Below are 18870 nucleotides of genomic sequence, written 5' to 3'. Positions count from 1 at the left end.
CATATATAAAATTATTAGTTTTGATGTAATTTCTTTGTATTTACATCAGCATGATGATCACACTCAATCATACATATACAAAAGTCATGAGAGTATTATATAGAAACTTCAATTATTACTTACGTAATAAACTCTGAAATTACTTAAGTGAAAGCTTAATGGGGCTTAGTGGGACTTAAGCAGATGATGAAGTATTTTCTGAAACCCGTTTACTTCCTGAAGACCACTTATGGCTTTTACAACCCTGACTGGGTCTAAAGTGACAAGCACCATGCTATAACATTTAAGAAGCTGAAGAAATAATATATTCACAGCCTTAGACACACACTGACTGCACTTGCTTGTTCATGCACACAGTGGCAATGTCATCATTTTGAAGAGAACTGGTTATTCAGTTAAACAAATACATCAAGGGCTAGGAAGAAGAAGAAAAAAATCCAACAACCCAGAAGGCAGTTTGAAATAAAATTAAAATCTGTCAAAAAAACATGTAAGTCCTCAGTTATAGCTTATCCAAGATTTTATGGAGGGAAAAAAGCTTGAGTCCTTTGAGCCAATACTGTTTACAGTTGCTGCAATGAAAATTCTAATTTTGTGCTCTAATGAACACAAAACGATCCATGGTCAACCTTGGCAAAACTTATAATGACTGTGTAATTGAAGTGACTTTGTCACATTAAAAAAATATTTCACAAAATTGTAGGAAACTGCCAAGAAATAAAACTATGGGATGGGCAGTCTTGGATATGTGATACAGCCGAATCATCTCTGACGCTTGGTAAATGTCGGGCTTATAAAGCTGCGAGACATTCGCCTGCAGTCGCACTTCTTACAGCGTATTAAGACTAATTGTGAGTTACAGCAAGGGCTTCATCGCAAATGTGTGACCCAGAAACTACTTTTTAAGAACACTGCTTGCGCTGTTACGCTATCTGGCACAATCCTCGTGCATGGGAGGTGCTATATGGTAAGCTGCCAGATGAATCAACATACAGGTTGTGTGACACAGGTGGGCCTTCAAGGAGTTCCTCCGGTTTGGAAATCTTACGGAAAAGGGGCATCAAAAAGAAAAACTGAGATCACAGCCCACTGGGGTAGATACAGCTTCAAACACTGCCATGCATCGATTTTCCACAACACCAGATTTCTCCAGAAACATCCCTGACAGAACTGGCAGACACCTGAATTGCAGGCTTATGTTCACCATGATGCCGTTTACTCTCTGAGTTTCTCCCTTCCCATACCATGACCTCCACGGGTCCCAGGCCTTTGTCCTAGAACAGGCAAAGCACTCGGCTCCTTCTATCTGCTTGTACAGACGCCTCTCCACTGCCCACGGATAGGGGCTGAGCTGACGGTGAGAAGGTAAGTACCAGGAGCAGTTCTGCGTCAGCAAATCATGTTAGCGTTTTACAGCTACCATGCTAAAATACAGAGGGAACAATTAACAACTGAAGTCCCAGTTCTCCTCTGATATAACTTCACTTACACAGAACTTGGCTTTAAATATCATAGTTTTGGTTTTGAATAGGACTGAACAAATATTTGCTATTTACTTAGCACAACAATGACTCCAGCAAACACCCAGGGTAAGTCCTGGAAAGAATGCTAATACCATCCCCAATTGCAATACTAAAACATTTTTTGTGACTATTCCTGAATGATCTGGGGATTGGGCACCTAAGCATCCTTAGGAAAAATAAATACATAATCTCTCCCTGTTTTCACTGTGGTAAGAATTTTCCCAGAGATCAGTATTTCAGAAGACTTCTCACAGTGCTCTTTCACTTGAAAGACAAATCTGATTCGACATCAAGTTCCATTACTAAGAAACTGTTACATGTGATGACACTGGTTATTGAAAATTGAAATGAAGTGAGAGGAAGCTAACACCAACTCGTATGAAATTCTGCTGTCTTTGAATGACACAGGGAACTCAATACATCTAATCATCAAAGTGAAGCCCATTGGGACCCGAACTACAGTTGTATTGCAGAAGGTTGCTACTTGATTGCTAGACCCAGAAGTGCTAAGCCATATGCCACTTATTTCTATGTCTAAATAGCTTACTGTGATTGATACCAAGGATTGCTCTCCTCAGTGAAACAATCACGAAGACAAGAGGAATTAGGAACAGAGTATAGACATAAATTTTTTTACAATCCTAATTTTTAACCCTGTCAGTTCCAGGAGCTCAATGTAATTTATTCTTTAATAAATCCAGTTCCTGCTCTTTTTTTTTCCCCTGGCAGAACGCTAGCTTTTGCACAGACCTTAGTTTGCAAGCCACATTCAGTATTTTTCTCTTTCGCTACTGTTGGTGCGTGGCCAGACAAGCCTGATTATACGGGCTCGGTGTTAGCCTTGAGTGTAAAAATTTTTCTTGCTTTCTTTAGAAAGACCTTTTTCCACCGCCCTCGTACCAATCTCCTTGATTTTCCTTCCTCACTCATCTGTCTCTCCAAATCAGCCTTTTCCCAGTGCTCTTCCAGACTCCCCACACTCAAAGTCGTTCCAAGGTCAGTGGAGGGCCCTCGTACGCGGGCGCTCCACGTGTCCCTCGTCCCAGCTGGAGGCAAAAGCGCTCGCTCTGTTTACAATATGCTCAGTTTCCACTTGACAAGGCCTGGAAGCCGCCGCATATATCTGAACTTAGGTCCCATAGTTAGAGAGAGCACAGTGCTGTCAAGATATGGCCCATTCCTACAATTAAAGAGCCAGCAAGCTGGCAGGGTCTGATGGATGAGCTGATACTTGAACATACATTACATCTGTAATGTGAGAGTTACACAACTCAACACAGTCTCGACATACAACACAAAACAAAAATCAGCTCCGACATTACAAGCACGCCCGCTCCAGCTATGCTAATCTCTTCTTTCATCCATGGTCTTTGCAAGTCACATAGTGTTACAGTAAAGTGTTCTGCACTTAAAGGAATATCTGCAGCTTCCCTGCCACAGTTAATAAAAATATTTAATGCTCTTGTTAGGAGGTGCAATTTGATTACTGAACTGTTATCCAACAAATCCTGAAAACAATTCAAAGTAAATTTCCCTAATATGTCTATTTTTCTATCCTGCCAGAAGGGTTGCTAATGAATTTGCTGCTTGAATGCACAGACAGATTGGGAACTATAACTGTGCTGGCCTGGGCAACATGGCACTGGCACCAAAAACCTATTTGTACCCATGCAAAGTTCTCTCTAGAGTATGTCTCTCATCCAGAGGTGATTTTCCAATAAAATCAGCCTCGATTATTGCAAGCGCAGGAGCAATCCCTGAGGGAGTATATCAGGCAATTCAATACTAGGAAATGTTGTACTAGGCAAAATTAACCTTGTAGCAGTGTTATTTCCTGAAACATTATCTAGCTTTTGCCTTTCTTTTGTACTCATTGATCCTAAATGACTGGTTTTTTTTTCCTTCTTCTCTCACTTAGCACAAGATTATTATTTTTTGTGCTTGTATTTAAAAATAATAAATGCTTCAAAGACAACTTTTTTTTTTTTTTAAATTTCACTTACTCACTGCCCAAGTAAAGGACTGTTTGCTGTACGAAAGCCACTTCTTTTTGAATATATAAAAGGTGACAGCAACTAGGACCACCTTTCTTCTGCCCCATTTTCATGACCTACAAGGTGGAGGAAACCTCTGAGATACATCACTATGAGGCCACAAGCCAGAAAGGGCAACGAATCTTCATTCTCCCCTCTCTTGCCACGGTAAAATCAGGATAAATGCCAATTAAACTAGTGGAGTTCTGCAGTTCAAAAAAGAGCAGACACAGGCCTACGTATTTCAAAGATTCTGTTGACTGTTTCTTTGAAATCCCACTCCCTGGTAGCTTTGTCCACTGCCTCTTAGCAGGCTCTCCAAGGCAGGATTTTTCATCAGGAGAGTGTCCAGCACATGCTAGAACCTAAATAAACCATATAGTCACATACACTAACACTACCTACACCTTTGCTGTGGTTATTTATTTTCCAGCAGCACAAAAATGGCATAACAGCAAAATTCAGGGTTATGAGATCTGAAGGCTGGTTCCTATGCTGCACTCAGGCAGCTGAACTGAAACCAGGAGAACCGGTACTCCCGTCTATACCAGCATCAGCTCTTTTCTTCAATTTTGCTAGCAGTTGTTGCTCGGCTGCAACATCTTAATTACTCACAAGCACATTTTTAAGGCATTAATCTAAAAAAGATCACAGGTAGTTAGAAAACAGCTGTTACTTAATACAATGCCCAAAGCAAACGCTTACAATAATTGTTCGAATGAACGTAAGTAATTTAAAATTAAAAATAATAACCAGAACAGCATATATGCAATCTAAAATGATCAAAACCACAGTACGACTGAGGAGATAAGAACAGGTACTCCTTTGATCAACAGCGAGTACATGCTACAACTGGAAAAAAAAATATTGACCTTAGCTGACTTTTTTTTTCAGTCAAAAGATAGAATCAGGGGAAAAAAGATTATGTTTGGTTCAAACTTTCACTTTTTCAAAAATATAAAAAACTGACCTAAATTTAATCTTGACAAGCTGTATCATAATGAAAGTATAAAAATATTGTTTTGAAAAATAACAAATATGACCTAGTTAAAATAAAAATACTTATTTTTGTCCAGTGGCAAGACTCCTGGCAAATTTTACACAAATGTAAGATTAGCTTTGGTCAACCGGCATATACATGTCTCTATAAATAAAAATATACAAAAGAGAAGGTTTCTCCTGCTGTCTGAAGTTCTCTGATGGCGATGGAGCAATATGCCTGGCTTGGCAGCTGAGGGGCGCCTCGCGGCTGGATACAGCCAGCGGTGCTTGGTATTGATGGTGCGTGCTCAGATTTGTAAGAGATTAGATGAATGAGCTCTCAGAGTCAGTTCATCTCATTGTCTTGTAAGCAAACATTGAGCACTACACAGGACGTGTGGTAATTTAACCATCTACTATAAATTATATAATCAAGTAGGAAGCATTTCACTATAAAAATGTATTGCGCCCATTTGAAAAATGTCTGTTCTCTCTAGGTACCTCTTGTGATGGTAGCTGAAAACCTTAATAAAGCAAAAACTGTTTTATATTTCAGGACTTAGCCAATGTGACTCATTTGTACAGTTTTAAGTCCAAACAAACTGCTAGTCAACTAAATTATAACTTATTACCACAGGCTACAGACTTTTAATACATTCTGTGGTTAGAACAGGACTGATTTACTGTTTTGGGCCCTGCCAGTAGTTATCATGCATCATTTCCCTAGAAATAAAAATAGCTCTACTGTGGTTATCCTTTGGACTGATAAAAATATATCTAACAAGATGTGTCAGAGGAACAAATTCAGAAAATAAAGGTAAAATATTAAATAGACTTATTATTTTATGTCTAAAGTACTACATCTTCCAGCTGCCCTGATGACTTTGGAATAAAGCAAAAGGTACTGCAAAAAGAAAAAAACATCTAAAGGAGCAATTGAGCTCTGATAAAACCACATGGGGATAGCTGAATTGTCAGAGCTTTGCAAGAGTCAAAATTTACATAAAAATCAGTATTTAAGGATTAACGTGATATCATCAAAAAGGATTTAATATGTGCGTTTCTTTGCAAACAATTTAAAAGCGGCAGTTCTCTAATCCATTTCCAACACTAACCTTTAACTTGTAAGAGTAAAATAATCCTTTGCAACATTTCTAGAGTTCATATTCTGCTAAGGAAATGTAGCTCCCCTAAACAAAACTCACTGGAAACCAACACTACCACACGTGTATTGGTTTCCATAGGGACACTCCAAGTGCTGACCCTGCCGTGAGTACTGCACGTCTGTAGAGTATCTACCATGTGGCTCAACTTGCAGAATCAGAGGCGTTTAGGTTTTTTGTGAATGCTTTGAGCGACTTTATTGCTGGTGCAATGAACCGATCCCATTGACTGCACTCTGCACCTATGTAGATGTCCAAGCGGACAGACGAGGAGGATCAGGGGCTGAAGAACGCTGTCTATAATTGCCAGTAAGCAGGCTTTTTTCCTGGATTTCTACTGAGGATTTGAGTGGTTTTGCATGCTAGACTTAAAGTATTAAAACATAAATATGAACGGATTTCTTTGAGCAATGAGTACGGGCAGGCAGTTTAGGCACTGTGTTGTAATGCATTTTCCGAACTAATTGAATTGGTGCTGGCTGATTTAGTAGTTTGCCAGAAACTGAGGAGAAACAATGGGAAGGAAGGTTTAGATGCACAGAATAACAGCTGGTGGTATGGAAATGGCTTGGGAGTTTTACTGAGAATAAGAGTTATAGCAGGTTTAAGTCCTTTAACAAAAGTCCATCAGGCATACATACACAAACGTTCATAGCTACCTTGCGTGTATAGGTGCCTATATATGTATACACCTATGTACATTTATACACACACATACATATATGTATCTATGGCCGTCCTCCCATACGATTATCCATGCATGGGAGGCTTTTTCAACTTAGACATGACACACTTTTGTTCTTTTTTTAAACACAGGGCAAGAGATAGCCTGCAGTGTAAGAGCTGAGCATGCGCACCAACGGCACACCACCCCTTTCATAACTCTACAACTGCCTGATTTAGCTGGTTAAAGCCAAGCCAACTTTCAGATCTAGCCCACTGGCCTGCACTTCTGCCAATGGGAGCAAAAGATCTGTTTGTGGTTACTGCTATTACAGCATACATTAACTGACCCTCAGAGTCTGACCTGCTTGCCCTCCCGCTTAGTGAGTCAATAAGAAAATCCTCTGGCTCTGCATGACTTGCTTAGACCTCAGCCCTTCCATGCAGAATAAGGTCTAGCCAGGGAGGCAAAAACAAGGTGCCACTCCAGCGGGTAAAAGAAAGATATTTTTAAAGTGCAGTCAGTAGAAACAGTCACTCCTATTCCATGTATAATCAAGGATGAAAAGGCCACGAAAAATACCACTGCGCTTTGCAAATGAGAGGTCAATTGAAATGTCAAGATATCAAATGTTAATGGATTGCATTTCCAATGATGGTTGGGACTGAAAACTATACCAAGTTAAGACACTTGCCTTTCTGAGGAGAAGAGGAGCTTTATGGCAGGAAAAGACAATAAACACTTGAAGTCTTTCTGGTTAACAAACTTGTGACTGACGGAAAGCAAATATATTTTGAAAATATAAAAAGCAGTGGGATTTTAACACACACTATAATCCCAAAACGTGTATCTGGAAGTCATTAAATCTATAGCAAATTTAAGCATATGCAGGTGTTTGGGGAAAATGCCACTGCTTTCTATTGAGGGTTTTTAAAGGAACTATAAAAGAAGAGAATATAAAGGACGCTCAAGGAAGGCAATGTTTTATTCCCTGAAGCAAGAAGTCAATTCCAATATTCATACAGTTCTACAGCAGTTCATGGACTACATGGACCACTCTTAAAAGCATTTATTTTCCTTTTTAAAAATCTGATTTTTCTCTTCCAAAACTGTTATATTTTGTAGAGCTGATTTACATTAGGTTTTAGACAAATTATTCTTTCACCTGCCCACATTCTCCCAGGAAGACCATTTGGCCATTTTGATAAAGGACTGTAATCAAGGCATTTGTTTCAAGTGACATTATATCCAGTCCTTAGTCACACGGGTGTTGCCATGCAAAGAACTCATCTCTTTGATATGGAAAACAGTGAAAAGAACTAGTTATCTTCCTAACCGCTGTCTCTACCTGACTAGTAGACATACACCCCTCCTTTCCCAGTTGCAGATAGACTTGCCCTGTGCCTATATGACAGAGATAGGTAATATCAGGAATGAAGAATGAGTAATCAGTTGCTCTTTCGTATAAGACTATTTGTGTGGATTCCAGTGAAAATTTGAGGAAAAGAGTTTAAAACAGACAAAAGACACTATTTTTTCACACAGTGTGGTCCTCAGTGCCACAGGATGTTGTGCAGGCAAGAAGTATCAATAGATATCAAAAGAGATTTTGCATAGAGGATAAGTCCATTGGTACCTCCCAAACACAGGACATGCAGTTATGGAAGCATGAGCAGGAAGGTGGGAGGATACTCGCCATGGAGGCTGCCTCAGTAATCGCTGTTCTTCTTCCCCCACCTTCAGCCACTGGCAGAGATAAAGCACTGGGTTGTTGACCTTCAGTTTACATTAAAGTACAGGCTGACAAGCCAAGTGTATTTTTACTTCAGAGCGAGACCTAACCCTGACTGTGCCTGGATCTGAGGGGATTCTGCAGCTCAACCCACCGATAACAGACAAGTGACGTGGTCCAAGTCAACACGAATGTGATTCCTCTAGGGTCTATGCTGACATGGGCTCCCACTGCCTATGAAAGGCTGGAAAAAAGATCTATAAAGAGTGATCATCAGTTCGGTTTCAGAACAAAGCTGCTGTTTACTTCTAATGATCTGGCTGTTCTCCTCTTCCATCAAATCACAAGGTATACAGAAGATTATTTCCTCTGCACGTACTAATTCAAAATAGTTTTTCATATAACAGCTTCTTAGAAATCATAAAATCTCCACGGGATAAACTTGCTTAGGTCACGTTACCCTCTTTGAGAATTAGGGATAGGAACAGCGTGATAAGGACCAGTAAGAAAGTATCCAGGACTGCACTCAGGAATTCCCTTTTCTACTGCAGACCCAGTGTAAATATGGATAAAGTCAATGGGAGACAAATGGGCAGGAGTGGATAAATAAGTTAAATGTTATGGATTCTACAATTATGGGAGCCACCTTGGTGCCACAGAAAAGGGTCTAACACGCTTGGAAAAGTAATGGCGCTATTTCCACCAAAAAAAAAAAAAATTAAAATCAGTTCTGCAGACATAGAGACTTCCCAGCTATTTTCTGTGTGCTTCTTTGTAGCAATATCATGCCAGCTAATGCCACCAATACATAAGGATGAGTTCCTATGGATGTGTTGTGTCTTGCAGTGCTACTAGCAACATGGAATAGGGACCAAGACTTCTGAAGAAGCCAAACACCACCTGCATCTACCTTGGAAATCAGAAGTTCACCTCAGTTAGTCTAAGCACCTATAGACACTTGGACGTCAAGAAACGAGCTGCTTGGCTGCCTTACTGAACTGTAGTAAGGAAACTTCCTTGGTCTTCTCCCTCCACAAGTGTTAAGTGCTGGAAGGATTCAATAGAACAAAAAAGTAAACTTCCTCCTGAACATTAAACCAGCAACATCAATAAACCAAGCAACGAAAAGTAGACCATTTCCTCAGAAATCTTTTGTCATGCTTCTAAATTAATACATTAAATAGCAGCACCAACAGGCTCTGTTCAAGGACTCTATACAAATCACAGTCTTTAAAAGACAGTGATTTCTAATTCCAGTTTTGAGACACAAGAACTATGTCAGCACAACATAAAAATAAGGAAATTTTTTATGCTAATGACAACAGCGAATATTTTATATTTATATATGTAAAAAAATATATATTGTAACAGATGTCAAATGCAGTTAGATCCAACTCAACTTATTAGTGCATGGCTTTTAGCCAAAAGCAATTCACATTTGCAGAAGTGTACTATCACATATGTCTTAATAACAGAAATGTGTTTTTAAAAATGTATGTGATAAGTCACATATGGTAGGAGGAATCTGTACAGCTTTCAGCCCTTATGACAATGGAAGCTACTAACTTTATTTTGCATAGCTGAAGAACATTAAAATTCAAGTGAAATTCTCTTTGACATTTGAGAGCTACAAAAGCAACGACTAAAAGCTAGACAAGCCTGAGCTGCACTAACCGCGGCTGTGACACTTATATAAATGCAATCCATATCTACTACTGCTATCTTAAAGACACAATTCTTACTTTTGCCCTGAGAGGTAATATTTTAGCGTACAATCATAATTGTGTACTGGTATCTTAAATAGTTACATGTCACTGAAAAATACTAGGCAGATTTTTCAGCTGTTTTTTTATGCAGAGTGTAATTAATATGTATAATGGATTCCCTAGAGCACTAATTGAAGTTGCCACCACGAACATAGTCAAGGAGAAGTTAAACAACCATTTGGGGGAATCATGACAGGGTGAAATATGCACATGTAGGTGGAAAGAGCGAGACTGTCCATCTGGCCTTCTTCCATTCCAAAATGTTACACTTACTCAGGTCCCATAAAGGAATGATTTAACCCAAATCACCCCTTTTCCCATACTCCCAAATCCTTCTGGTGGATTAATTAGGCAGCAGTGTCACAATATATGGCGCTTAATGACTGCAAGCTCAATATCGCTGTTATATGTGGGAAAACTCAGTTCAGCGGAGCTATTCCTGAGAATTTGACTCTTAAGTACTTTTTTAAAAAGTAACCGAATGATAAATGATTATTTCGGAGTTGTTCCCCAGGACCCTCATCATTTTGCATCTCCTGGATCCTGCAGAATGTAAGATGAAAACAAGGCCCATTTCATACTCTCTGTTAAACAGCCACTAGCTAACAATGACTTTAATTCAGCTTGCACTGAATTTGAACCAGCCCTATAGGCAAGAAAGGTCCCTTGTCTTATTAGAAGTTTCATGTGCTATCAGGTCCCTGCTGAATCCTACTTCTAATTTTTATCAGATTGAATGAAATACACGGAGATGGTGATTTATGACTATCTTGCATCTTGCCTAATCACTCCAAGGAGTGTTCATACACGTTTTGTGCTCACTTTATAAGGTGTAAATGACTATACATGATGGAAGCCAAGTGAGAAGTAGAACTGTATTCTTTTGTTATATGTGCTAAAACACAATGATTTGTGAGTCCTGTCGTGCATGTTCTTACAAATGCAAAACCACTCTAGTCCAAAAGCCAGCCTAATCAGCAAACTACTAAGAAAATAAGAACATTTTCTCTGTCTGTAATAGGAATATACAGTTACTAGGACTTAGTTAACTGCAATCACCTACTGAAGCTAAAAATTTTGGTTTTATTAGTACATAAGAGCCCGTTAAGACTGGAGTATGCATTATTTAAACAAAATCACTGACTGCTGGTAGCTGTAACTGAAAATGTCTTTTCTCAAAGAGCTAAGACATCTATACAGCAACTTTCTTAATTCAATGATATATGGTTGAGTGTTGCCGCTAGTGCCCTAAGATTTAAGAACTTCTCATAAAATGCCCTGGAAATTGCTCCCTGGTAGCTTGCTCATCCTTCACAGAGTAGAAACATACGTGTATGTTTGGTGTGAGAGACGCACACCCAGAATAATAAAGAGCTCTTAATCAACATGACGGCAAAACCTTGATACATAGGTGCAAAATATTCCCATGCATCTACAAATTATTTGGCACATTCCTAGTTATTCCCCCGTCAGACCTTCTCAAGGGTTGCAATTAAAAATCACAATCTTTTTAGCATGTACAAACCTCCCGAAGGCTAGGAGCACTACGTATTGAGTATGATTGTGATATTTTTTGTCAGCTACTCACGGACAACACATTAATTTATGGAAACTGGATGAAACTTGGGGAGGCCAATCACTAGGGACAGATGAAAAATCAAAAGCTTTCCTCAATGACACTGATTGTTTCATAGCAACTGTTCGGGTCAACCTGAATTTTATTATCTCTTTTATCGCCTTTCCTAGTGTCCTAGTCTTTTCAGTGACTGAATACAACAACTTTGTCAAACTTGCATTTTTAAATGGATATAAAAATAACTTACTTTACAGGAATGTTTCTCAATTTTGTCTTTTCAGCAGCCTGTGAAGAGAAGAGGGGTGGGGGAAACAAACAATTAAATAACACACCAATGCAAAACCAAGCCACAAGCAAACACTGAACCTCAGATGCTCTGCAGAAGCACACACCCAGGCATCATGCCGCGACTCGGCAGAGGGCTGCAGGAGCTGGAGTTTAAAATACTTCTGCCCTGGTTTGTGATATCAGTGTGGTTTGTTTACTTCTAATAGCCACAAGAGTTTAGGAACTGCTCATTCAGGGCGATTACTTCATTTCCCACTCTGAGGTCTGTCCCCTTTGTCACAAGCTATCTGTCTACGTCTGCAACAAGAACAACAACAGGAAAAAATAAAGGGAAGAATGGACTCTGTTTCCAGAACAGTTTTTATTCGCCAACAACAGAAAAGGGCATGGGATGACCAAATGTTCAGATCAATTTCCTCTTGTGAAACCTTTGAGAAAACACACTCCAAATCATCTAAATGAGTAAATCTTTGGGCCTCTCGGCCCGCACCACCTCAGACAGGGAGCCTGGTTCCAGTTTATTGCTGAACCCATTGATCTGTGTACAGTCCATTTATCATTCATGAAAAGAGCCAGTGATCTTCACAGTATATTAGAAGAAACAACTCAGATCATCTGTCAACGGCCCTCTTATTTCTGTTTCCCTCTCCACAGGGATTTCATCTCCTTCGATTCTTCTTGAATTAAAATGTTGCTAAGCAACACAGCTGGGGGCACCGATGGCAGAGCTGCGCCGGTCTATCACACTGGTTAAGCTGCTAGAGATTTTAGTGGAGATTTTTTTTTTTCATGCTTCTGTGGCATAATTATGTAATCTGAACCAACCTTGCAACCCCCTCTGTTTCTTTTTGAGAGCAGGTAAATAACGTTTTAATGCAAGAGGGCTTGAAATATCACCCTCAGATAAACTAGTGTTGTCGTATCATTTCAGAAAATTCCTCCTAGCATTTGCAGGACCAGACTCTTAATAGATTTAAAAGTGGAAAGCGGTCAGATGGTTAGCAAGATTACAAGCATGGGGAGCAGTGAAGGGCAGAATTAAGACAACTGATCCATAAATCTTTTACAGTAAGGAAAGTTTAGTGCTTAATTACCTTCATAGATTTTTTTTTTATAAAGCCTACCAAAACCAAAGAGAAGTGTTTTGGTGAGGAACTTTAACCTCTGTTATGCTCAGGGACGTGAATAAAATGGTTCATACACAGCAACGGCTAATATTGGTGGTCTTGAAAAGTGCTCACATAAGCCCTTGAGGAATTAATTCCTTTATGAAAACTGACTAACTTTTGAATCCTCTGGGACCTGCACAGCTGGGTTCCAAATTTAGAAAGAATGAGCTTTCCTTTGGGCTCTACAGTGGGGCTAGTTCTTCAAAACACCTGCTGTTTCACACTCCTGCCTCCAATCATAGCAAAGGTAAAATCTGTTTTTAAATCCATGGAAATTCCTAATAATGAGTGTAAAATTTGGGAGAAAGAATTAGAGCTCCTGAGAGCTGAGATGGGGGTGACAGCAATCTTCTGCGCTGGCTCCCAGCTTGCAAAGAGAAATGCGTTTGTTTCATTTGGACTGCAAAAGAATAAATCAAGGAATGCATGATAGGAAACAATTATATTAATTGTACAGTAGGGTTGGTAAATAAAAGACTTAAACCTCAGGAAATATTAAACTTGGGATTGCACAAGTGTTACAGACCTAAACCAACTTAGGCCCTCTGAAAAAGCCTATGATGAAATGGGGTCTCTGCCTCATTAATGAGATAATGTTAGTTATGCCTCTTTCCAAAGATACTCTCCAAAATCTCCCTTTTTCAGCTGACATGAGCAAATGCAGAGTCAGAAGCATGTTATTAACAAATCTTTCTGAGTAATAAACTACATGTAACACCACACAAATGCTTCATTTAAAATGGATTAAAATGTCATAAAAACCAGCATTTCAGTTTCCCAAGCCACCCACTAAATGCCAAGTTTCAGTCCCATCCTGCAGGGAACAAAAATTACTTTTAAAGCTCATAAACAGCCTTCCACAATGGCAGGAGGCTTTTTTGACTGTACACGGATATTTTGCTTGACCCTTCTATATACCAAATAGCTGGACTATAACAATTCTGAGTTCAAGCGCGTGAAACTTGCATCTAAATAATTTTTTTTTTCTGCTGAATTATTCAAAATCACTACTCGAAAACTCGTATCAAAGTACAGATAAAGAAGAGAAAATAGAAGAGTGGAGAGCGCCTAGGATCACAAGTAAATAATAATAATAATAATAATAATGCAGTCGATTCTTATATAAAAAGTAGAAGATATTCTGGAGAGCAAGAGCGTGATGGTGTGAGCGAAACTGTTTACATGAAAGATTAAAGAAGATGATATTTCAGGGAGTGACAACTGGCAATGTCAAAGTCATAGAATATTAAAGAGCAGAGTCTAAATTGGATGCTTGATTTTTGACTACTTAGTTATGTTGATGGCAACTGTTTACCCTGAATGAAATGTGGTAGCTGTAGGAACAAAGAATAATAAATATACTTTATTTTGTTGGACCATGAACAGTCTAGCATATATCAATTTCCTTAGATTTTCAAATGGAGAATTTCCATGTTTTTTTTCCCTTTGTAAGAAGGCACTTTCTGAACTCTTAAGAAAATGCACACGCCGGAGGGACAGTGCCCTTCATGCACATGCTCGCTCATACAGAGTTTTAAACAAATATTGCAAACGCTCAGGTTAATCTACAAACCCGCCTAGTTTAATGGTGAATAAGCAAGCAACTGGTCATTTCCTATTAGAAACGGTTTAGTTTGCCTCTGAGTGGGACCATGGTGATGTTAAACACAGCACAGAATACATCATGGATTCAATCTGAGAAAGGAATGCAGAATCTGGCCTTCTCCTTTTATTTGTTGTGTAGGTGTTGCTCATTCATTTCTCAAAGCGTATTTGTTGCAATATCACGAGCATGCCCAGTGGCAGAAGATAAAGGCAGGGGAAATCAAAGTGACACTGAGTAACTCTACACATTAAGCTTTGATGCAGAAACATATTGTTTGAAAATATTTGGTGTGCAGCAGGTCTGTCAATTAGAGCTAATTATTTTTCTCTGATCAGGAAGAATGCAATCTTGTTTTAGGCAGGTTTCTTTGAAATGTACGTCTTTTATATAACTTCATTATAGGAAAATACTTCTTCCAAATTACTTTTTTTCTGGGCTGCTTAGCTATTGACTCAAATTGTCTGTGTTGAGTAGTTCTCTCTGCTTTGATAATTAACTTTTGATCATTACTGAATTTAGCAGCTCTAGTCAGATGTGTTCATAGTCATTCTCCTCAACTATTTCAGTGTTCATCGCCTTTAATCTTTGAACAAAATGATCTCATTGAGCTTCCATCAGCCTCGCTACTCAGTTAATAATTCCTGTTTCTCATTTTCATGACTGAATTTGATTTGTTTTAGACTCGATGCAAGCTTTTGATTATTAATTTAAGATATTTCAAACACAAACATGTTTAAAGAATTATTTTTTTATCTTATTCCTAGGCCTTTACAAATAAGAAACTGGTTTTAACTCCACAATGATTCCTAAATTTCATGTATTAAAAGAACTGTCTAGAAACAGAGCAGGTAGGAGGTCCCTAAATCGTGGTACATGTGCCCTGAGTGAGAGATGCTGCTGCAAAAGATTGGAATGAAATGGGACTGGTATAATGTAATATTCAATGGGTGTTAGGAGAATTACATCATGGGACCTTTGCTAATTTTGAGCTTGAAAACATGCATTAAAATAATTTAGGATGATTAGAAAATGGAAGCCAGAGTGAACTAGACAATCATTCCACTTTAATTTGTAATTTCCTTCTCATTTTTTTTTCACAATTATGTCCTTTCCATAATTGTGCCTCTGCTCTCCGAGACCTTATTTCAACAGCTGACTCTAGTGTTGAATAAGAAAGAAGATGAAGAATACATGAAAAACAGTAAAATACAGAGGATCATCCATGAAAGAGTATTTGCCCAAGAATGTTTTCCCATGACTTTCACAACTGTGAATGACTACTATCTCTTATGTTGCCTTACGTCTGGTTTTGGCACTAGCTGTTTTAGCATTAGTTCAAGAACCACCCGCGCTGTGCTTTACTTGACCTGCAGTACGGATATACCCATAAACGTCTTTTGTTAGTAGGTATTTAACTAGTACACAAAAGATTAAACAGGGGAATAAAAACAAACTACTTCTATATTGTGCATGAGTACCACAAAATGTGAAAAAAATTATGATTTTCTTCATCACTACCAATTAGCAGACTGGCTTTTAGACTGAAAGAAGCAGAAAAAGTACTGCAGTCACTACAGCTATCCCACATCATAAAGGCCTGGGGACAATGAACTAACAAAGTGAAGTGAATATCAAAGTGAAATAATTGGCACCTGGAGAAAGCAAATTAGATTTTTTGTCAAGTGTTACATGGGTAGTGCCACTACATATTTTCCACTGCATAAATGAAAATCCAGGATTTTCAGGGAAAATAATTTGATTTCGATGAAGCGAGATTAGACAAAAAATATTTTTTAAGAACGCCTCCTCACCCTCCTGATTCAGAAGCACTGATCGGCCAATGAAGAAGGCAATTGCTGAGCTTCAAAGCATCCCTTGGGGTGAGACAGATGGCACTTCATGCCATTGAACATGTTGGCAGAAGAAGGAAGACCTTCATGCTTTAGCTTTTCCTGTGAGCTGCTGCAAATTTACCTTCCGTTAATCTCCTAGTTTCTAAGCAGCTCTGTACGCTTGGGTGAATACTTAAGCGACTCAACACAAGCAAGTTAACAACTTGCCATGCTGTTCTCCTGTCCTTTAGGTGTAGAAGAGACACTGTGGAGACCTGATTCAACAGTCCCAAGAAAACAATGAAACCTTCCATATTAATTGAATTATACATAAAGTTATATATTTTTTTCATAGATTATAAGTGATACCATGATCTTATTTAGACAGAAGGCATTACCTACAATCCTAAGTAAGGAACTTGAACCCACTATTTATTGACTGCACTGTATCGTGCTCTGATCCTGTAATGATACAGTTAGTGCTAAATACGACTTCCTGTGGGGAAGAATGTAGCGTGTAGCAAATAAACCATCCAGAATTGTGCTGGGAATCAGAAAGCCCAAACATGAGGGCTGAAGGACCAGTATGTGATGATACATCCATAAATGTGTGTTGTGTTCCTTTATTTTCCGGCCCCCTCTTCTTTACTTCATTGGTTACACTCTCCTCTACCTGTCCCCTAATGTCAACAGAGGAGATGGCATTTCTTTCTTGCTAATTGCCTTTGACGTGAAGTTGGCAACCTTGTATTTGAGGTTCTGTGTGTGATATTCTGGGCCAGTCTCACCTCTAGGACAAAAAAGCCCAATGCTACCATATCTATGACCAAATCCAATGAAGAATATACCCTCATCATGTTGTATTTTAAAAAAGTAAGTATTTCTCCTTCAGAAGCCACACATGTGGGATGGATCAGCTAAGACCCTTTTTTTGAAATATCAAGTCACCAAGCATGTGGTATCTACAAATTAGAATGGTTCATTGAACTCTCCCTGTGTATAAACCACAGAGAGCTTCTCATCCTTGCTTTGAGCAATGCAGTAGCCTTCAAAGCTTCACAGAGAGATGCTCAACAATGCTTGAAATACTGGAAATAAATTTAATTTCAATTGGTGCAATGGAGGCTGGGTGAAATAAAAACAGAGTTTAAGTGATCAAATCTAAAACACTATGTCTGTCTGTGCTTTAGGCATCACCTTTGTCCTTGGCTAAGGTGACACCTTCACTCATGATGTAAGTGAAATGCTTTTAACTGAGCAACAACAAAGATATAGTTGGGATTCTACCAGCATTTTTTCCCCAAAATCTCTCTTTCAATCAGGTCAATAGTGGAAATCAAACTAAGGAAAGATGTGGCAACTTCCCATTCTTGAAGGACTATTCCATATTTTTTAAGAAATGGAAAAAAGAGCTTCACACATTGAAAGCATATTACAGACTTTTCTCAAAGGTAACTCACATAACATGTGCACTTATTTTAGGCACAGCCCAGACTTTGCTGCCAACGTACCTTGATGGAGGCTTGAAACTGTGCCTTTCTTCCCCAATAACTTCGATATATGCTAGATTCTTTCAAAACTGCTTTTGATGAGAAGTTGCTAATTGGATTAACATTAATTTTGACTCCTCCCTTCAACAAAGGTGAAATTGTAGTATGACATTACAAATTCTACTGATTCAACTTTTGAAGACCTACAAAACATTTTCAAGTTGCTTTATAAATGCTAACCAAAGTCTCAAGAGGTACAGTACATTGAAATGCTCTGACAATACTGACTGACCTGGTCATTGCAAAGTTCTGTGGCAGAGAACAGAACTCCTGGATAGAGTTAGGCCTGATTTTTCAAAAGAATTGTCTTATTTGAAAAACAAATATAGAGCCCTGGTGACAGAAAGAGTTGGAAAAACTGTACTGAACGGTCCATTTTTAAAACAAACATTATAAACTGAAATTCTGGTTTGAAAAATCATTTTCTAGCAAATAATTTGTTATGGATTCATTACAAATGACTGAGGCTTAGCGGATCATAATCCTATTCTGCAAATATAAACAGAACTGGGAATATATTAGAAACAAAGCTAGGAATAAAACTCAGTATGCGCTGTTGTCTTATTTCCTGATGATTTTTCTAAAATGAGTGTTTGGTTCAACCCTCCAGATGGCTAATAAATGAATAAAGAAAAAATCAATTATTCGTTGGGTTTACTCCATAGCTACATTTCAACATGTTAATCACATGATTAAAAATCTTGAGGAGGCAAAACAAACGGTGAAAAGGTCAAGAAAAAACTATGAGAAACAAAGTCTTCTCTAAACTATCCTCAAGAAATAAGCAGCAAAAGGCCAGATTCAAAGCATTTCCTGTGACATCATTGTGCAGCTGCACACAGTCTCCATAACCTGTGTATTCCCCAGTGTCACTGTTCTAGCAGAAGGAGAGTAATTCTTTGGATCTCCATCCCTGAATCTCACCTGAACAGTGTTGACATTTTGAGTTCTTACAATGAGACGTTCTTTCAGCGTGCAATGTCTGAT

General features: G+C 38.6%; 1 protein-coding gene across 2 annotated transcripts in view; it reads right to left on the bottom strand.

Moving 5' to 3' along the window:
- Window positions 1-18870, bottom strand: part of AFF2 (ALF transcription elongation factor 2) — a 333777-nt gene that overhangs the window by 66695 nt on the left and 248212 nt on the right. For both annotated transcript variants that reach the window (XM_054075616.1, XM_054075617.1), the window contains exon 9: window positions 11686-11723. In XM_054075616.1, coding sequence (XP_053931591.1) covers window positions 11686-11723 — 38 coding nt within the window. The remainder of the gene's footprint in view (window positions 1-11685; window positions 11724-18870) is intronic.

Source organism: Cuculus canorus, chromosome 10 (assembly GCF_017976375.1).
Source record: "Cuculus canorus isolate bCucCan1 chromosome 10, bCucCan1.pri, whole genome shotgun sequence".
NCBI lineage: Eukaryota > Metazoa > Chordata > Aves > Cuculiformes > Cuculidae > Cuculus > Cuculus canorus.
This window is presented reverse-complemented; position numbering and strand designations above follow the sequence as displayed.